Source organism: Hyposmocoma kahamanoa, unplaced genomic scaffold (assembly GCF_003589595.1).
Source record: "Hyposmocoma kahamanoa isolate Upper Pololo Valley unplaced genomic scaffold, ASM358959v1 68, whole genome shotgun sequence".
Classification (NCBI taxonomy): domain Eukaryota; kingdom Metazoa; phylum Arthropoda; class Insecta; order Lepidoptera; family Cosmopterigidae; genus Hyposmocoma; species Hyposmocoma kahamanoa.
This window is the reverse complement of record NW_020653856.1, coordinates 1323153-1329412: the sequence shown is the minus strand read 5'-3', so window position 1 is coordinate 1329412 and position 6260 is coordinate 1323153. Positions and strand designations below refer to the sequence as shown.

Sequence of the window (6260 nt, the reverse complement as noted above, 5' to 3'; positions counted from 1 at the left end):
GCTTTCTTCTCAAATTGCCTTGTTGTCAGAATCATTAACGGCGCGTGGAGCTCGTATAGTGTAACACCTGAAAACAAAAACAACACACTTCGTTATCTTTTTTTATTCGTTACCGTTACACCTTGATTTTGAAAGACTCTTGTTCAAACTTTCTCGAACACAACAATTAACCCATCTACTATATCAAATAGTAGAACGTTTGAGTTCTATAATGAATGATGATGGTGCGACTACCCGCGTTGGTTGCCACATTTTTTTTTAGATTCTGATTGCAACGCTTTTAATGATAAATAAATACATAAATAACGTACACACTCATATCCCCGCACTAGGGAAACCCCGTGTCGCGGGTGCCATGGACAAATAGATAGAACACCACAAATTACACCCAAATGCACGAGAGAAATAAATGTAGGGCATACAAATAGGGGAGTCCGGGGCTGGTAGTTCCCGGGGTAAGTTGTTCTCACAGCAATAACTTTGCAAGGAAAATATGTAGCACTTCATGTGAAGCGCGTCGTTACAGCGTCAGGTGATGCGTCTTGTCGGCAGCCATTTCAGTTACTCCAAAAAATATCACGGAAGTAAATTTTTACTTGTTTAAATTTCTTGGTCTGTCTTTGTTTATTATGGGCCGATTCATACGTAACTTTTCTAAATTGTAGTGACATTAGTAAGGAATCTTATTGTTTGAGTATTTTTTTGATTGATTCTATTACTTTGCCGGCAAAGTATTCGTATAAAAACGTAATTTGGGGCTATAAGTTCCTCTCTTGCGGGGTTGGTTGTTCCTAGGAACAACTTCCCCAATTGACCTGCAATTATACTTACATACAATCTAAATTTTTATGACCATTTTTCTTTGTTTTAAGGATGCCAAACTACAAACAGGCTCGTGTCAAATATTTAGACAAGATGATAGAGTCACTTATGTGTGCCTCAACTGTGATTCAGATGAAGAAATGAGCGTTGATGATTACTGATGAATAAGAATGTAGTTGTTTTTTTTATGTTAGTTGTGCATAATATAAACATTAAATGCTTACAATTATAAAATAGGTGGTTTTATTTAAGAAAATCTTTTTTATTCTGTCATAATCTAGGCGGAACAATTTGCCTCAAAGGCGGAACAACGTGCCCCAAAGCGGGGCTGAATGTTCCGCTCCGAAATTTGTCAAAAATTTGCCTCTATGAAAAAGACTATTGAGATATTAGTAGAAGTGACTATACTATTACAAAAAGCGATAAACATTTGTTCAACATTTCCACATGTTGAAAATCAAATCCTTCATTTTCAGTATAAAACTGCAAATTATTTGAAAATCGGAACGTTCAGCCCCGCTCTCTCCTACGAGTATTTCTCCGGGCCCGAGAATCGAACCCGGGACCTTTGCGTGGCAGACCAGCATGGTAACCGTTCGGTCACGGAGGCAGTTGCAGGCAATGATCTCTATTTGTTTTGACGCATTTCGGAGGTCGAATTACCTAAACATTCTTAACTCACCTCGCAATCTGGAATATCCCGGCTCAATAACATCGAACACCTTCATCAAATCTTTGCAAATTTCAATCTTCCGGTTGAGCTCCTGCTCGGGCATCTCGTGGATCATGTAGTTTTCAACTTTCCCGTAGAGCTGGCTCAGAGAGTGCTTCGCCGAGAGGCAGAGGTAATGCGAGGGGTATAGCACGTTGCGGTACTTGTGGAGAAAGCTCTCGAAGCCTACGACGTCACTCGCGTCCACCGCCTCGTACTCGTCCGTTAACCTAAAAGAGACACAGAATAAACGTAATTAAATAAATAAATTGCGTTTCTCGGTAGGTATTATACAATTAATCGCTCGCATCGAAGGCGTCGACTGTAGAAATCACAGGGTGATACTAAAAATATGTTAATTCTTTGCCTGGAAACGGTCTAGAAAGTCAACCAATATTACATTACTTAAATGATTATCACTAATTTCAGGCTTCTTATGACGGTATGACTTTTTTTTATTATCCCGATATTTTGGAACGGTTGCACGCTCCATGGTCATGTTGCAGTCAACCACGAAAGCCTTAAACTCTGTGTTACAATATTTATATATATTTTTGTGAAAATACTCCACATGCTGATGCAGGTCTTTGACACATCAGCGGATGCATCCTTACTGTATATATCTACATGAAAAAGCTTTCTATTTTCTTTGGTATTGTAATAAAATATTATTTCAAGATTTTGTGACATTTATAAACTAAAGATTGAATCTGCATGAAAACAATCAATCTGCCTAGCTCAATCGTTCTGGAATTTGATCAGTTATATTTAAAAAGAAGTGTTTCTGGAAGGTCTGTAAATTATTCGAGCGCGCCTTTTAAGTCACGTTACGACTCGGACTCTAACGAGCGTCTGCTACCGTTGGGGCGTCCGCTCTTGTCGGCCGAGCTACAACCAGACCGACCGCGGTCGAAGCGAGTCACCTCTTGAGCAGCATCTCCACGGCCCGGGCCGGCATGGCGTAGCCGCAGGCGGCGGCGCAGGCCCAGGCCGCGGCGGCGTCCAGCGGCGCGCCGGCCAGCACGCGCCCGCCGCACTTGGGGCAGCGGAAGGCGCCGGCGCTCGTGCCCAGCTCCGTGCGGTCGGCGCAGCGCGCGCACGCGCACTCGAAGAACTTGCTCAGCCGCAGGTGCGCGCGGCGCCTCAGGGTGCCCTGCGGAGCGGCGTTCGGCTCGAAGGGCGTCGCTTATGTTTCGACGCCTTTCTTTCTCAAGCTCGCGTCTTATAAAGACTGATTGTTCGGGAGATGACAAAACTTTCTACTTGTCATCAAGGGTGTTAATTTCAATGCATTATTTTAAGAATAAGTAAAAGCCAGTGTGTGAATATAAAGGAAATTTGACGTGAAATCGGCCTGCAAAATTTGTATATGCAATCCATTTCTTGCATTTCAGTATCTTTGTGCTTTAAAATTCGAGTTTGAGAATGTAAGGCGACGATTTGTGGCATTATATTGTTTCCCGATATAATATTTCTACCAAAATCTCATCTAGCATGGGTCTAACCTAAGCGAAAGTAAGAGATGGACCACATTGTAGTGTATGCACATAATGTACCACAGACATTAGACAATATAAGTTACACTGCGGCCCGCCGTTCCCGCACTACGACACTAGACAGTGGTGTGAGCGGACGTATCGCACGTGTACGTGAAGTAAACACATGTTGTTTCATTGAGCTATCCCTATACTAAGTAGCGTAAACGCCACAAATGGCGACGAGGATAAAGAACGTGAGTAGAATTAATAATATTTCGAAATGTCGTCGAGGTTATCAGCTCCGACTCAACTTTGTTAAAAAAAAAAAGAAAGAAGTGGAGGTATGTATCACTATTTCAAATCATTAGAATCCATTTCACTAAGGCATATAAATATAATATCTGCATATTGGAAGTATGTGCCGTGCGTGAGTTGAAATGATTCTTTTGATGATTGATTGAAGTCCATTAAATAACATATTATCCGCATACCATGGTGTACACACCCGTGTCGTATTCTATTAGCCCGAGAAATGATATAAACAAACTTATACCGTTGGCTACTAAACTAGCCCAAAACACAAGTGCCTGCTAATACTTACAAAAAATAAATGTTCTCGTTGTTGTGTAGTTTGTATTACCTGTATTGAAATTGCTAACTTACATTGCAAGATTACGTATGAACTACAAATTACGATGTTCACCTACGACTATACGTAATATGTGAGTGACTTTACAGGGAAATTGATAACCAGAGTAGATTTGTTGCTTGCAATTTAAACAAACTTCATGTTAAAAATATGTAAAAAAAAAAATAATTAAAGAAAATAAACTTTGACCAACATTACGTTATTAATTCAGCAGTGCCAATCCTTTCTTTGCTAATTAGACATGGCCTGCAAAAGTGTAAGCAGCAGCTTACATTTTGTGAACATCTTTGTCACTATATTAAAATACTTACCTACTCATTGAATGACTGGTTTATGCTGTCCTTTCAAAAAACTTATTCATAACAACATTCCCGTTTGTTGGCATTAATATGGTAATTATCATTAAGTAGTGATGTTGGAAATAATAAAGTACAATCAGCAACATCTAAAAGAAAAAATGTTTTCAACAAATACGCTTGATATTGATAAATTCGACTACACAACAACAAATAGTGCCTGTAACTATTAGCCGAATAGAACAACAAATATGAAGGAGTGAAAACACCTTGAGTGCCCCATAAGGTGAAAATTGTAATGTTTTATAAGTAATGGAAGTTACTTATAAAAATGTTAAGTCAGTTTATAATCTATATGGTCATGAAATACGAAGGAGTGATCCATGAGTTGTAAATTGGAGTTACGTCAGTGTACGCACTCAAAACTGAAAATTATAAGTTATATCAGTTATGCGATCAACATGACCATAAAATGCGAAGGAGCGCAAAATCCTACAGTTCCTCTTAGACAGGAGCTATGCTTGTTTATGAAAATTGACAATGTTTGGTCTACAATTGTCTCAAGGTTTAGTCCTATATATCGATAACTATGTACTATGGCGGCCTACCTCAAAAGCTAGTGATATGTCAGGTCCATGTAGTGTGTGGTACGCAAAGTTAACGAATACCACCCCAATGTTGTCATTAATCTCTTATTATACCTAACGAAAACATTTGTAGTCTAATTCACATCAAAATTTTGCCTTTTGTGAATAAATGTCAGAAAAAAACAGGATCAATTTCAAGTTGAACCGCTATTCTTGAAAAGCAGCGATATGCAGGTAAGCATACCTGTTCGTTTTGTTTCCAATTTAAGTTAATCTCCTTCTGTCCAAAGTAAAGCAGTACAGCACTTGATGCAAAACGAAAAAGTGACAATGAACCTTAGAGCATATCGATGAACTATGTGACGAATTCAAAGTAGCACAAGGGTGTCTAAGCACATAGCTCGTAGAAAAGTCAATCGTGGTCAAACTGGTTGATTAAATCGTATGGCTCACATGATGATACCTTCAAGTATTTTAATTCACATAATCATTTCACATTGGTGCGAATTGATATGTGATAGATAATATACCCAAATAAGAACTGGTGACTACTTTACAAGTACCTAGGTATCAATAATCGCTGAAGTGTCAATTATTGACGTATATTTAATTTCATTTACACCTTGCATCAATAAATAAAGTGATTAGTGGATATTTTACACTGAAAAAAAAAGTTGTGTGTATGGTGTTAGATTTATTAATCCAAACGGAAAATATTGCTCTTATGTAACCCAAGGAATAGTTACAGGTATTATTTAAGTGGTAAGGTGATCTAGTGCAATTTTGTAATATAATAACAAAAATCAACACTCAAGTGACTCGAAGTAGAATAACCTGAGTAGTTTAAATAAATACGTTTACCACAAGTAACTTACACTTACTACTTACGTATAACTTCACGCAAGCTGGCCTAGTGCTTGATCGTTAAATTGATATTATAATAAAGGGTAACTATAATTAATTATTTATTCATTCAATAATTATAAATAACAAATTTATTTTGCAGTTATGTATAGCAAGTAATATATGCAATAATACTGATCGCGATGTGCATTACATTGCAAGGCACATATTATTTTGCAAGTACCTTCTTTTAAATTACTTTATATTGAAATTAAATACAATTATTTACAGATTCAGGCATTACTTTCAGAAAATCCAAATGAATAAAAATAAAGTAAATTAATTTGCTACTCCGCGAACGCTTTGAAGGTTAGATCGACGATTCATTATGGCCACGCTCTCTAAATTAATGGCCACGCAATCTTACTGAAACAAATGGCCACGCAAATGACTTAACAAAAAGTCACGCACAAAGCAGTAAGAATACGATATAATGTTGTTTGAGGGCCATGCAACCGTGCTGAAACAAATGGCCACGCAAATGACTTAACAAAAAGTCACGCAACAAATGGCCACGCAAATGACTTAACAAAAAGTCACGCACAAAACAGTAAGAATACGATATAATGTTGTTTGAGGGCCATGCAACCGTGCTGAAACAAATGGCCACGCAAATGACTTAACAAAAAGTCACGCAACAAATGGCCACGCAAATGACTTAACAAAAAGTCACGCACAAAGCAGTAAGAATACGGCTAGGTAGCTGATTACTGTTACTTAGTGCTTACTAGTAAAAGGCCACCCACAATAATACATCACAAGGCTACGCAGTACTGTTACTGTTACATAATTATGTAAAAAGCCAAGCACAAT

At 38.1% G+C, this 6260-nt stretch overlaps 1 protein-coding gene across 1 annotated transcript in view; it reads right to left on the bottom strand.

Moving 5' to 3' along the window:
- Positions 1–6260, bottom strand: part of LOC113232280 (SET domain-containing protein SmydA-8-like) — a 64741-nt gene that overhangs the window by 17504 nt on the left and 40977 nt on the right. Inside the window, exons 8-10 of the mRNA XM_026466951.1 lie at positions 2458–2687; positions 1505–1764; positions 3–67 (exon numbers count right to left, since the gene is read on the bottom strand). Coding sequence (XP_026322736.1) covers positions 3–67; positions 1505–1764; positions 2458–2687 — 555 coding nt within the window. The remainder of the gene's footprint in view (positions 1–2; positions 68–1504; positions 1765–2457; positions 2688–6260) is intronic.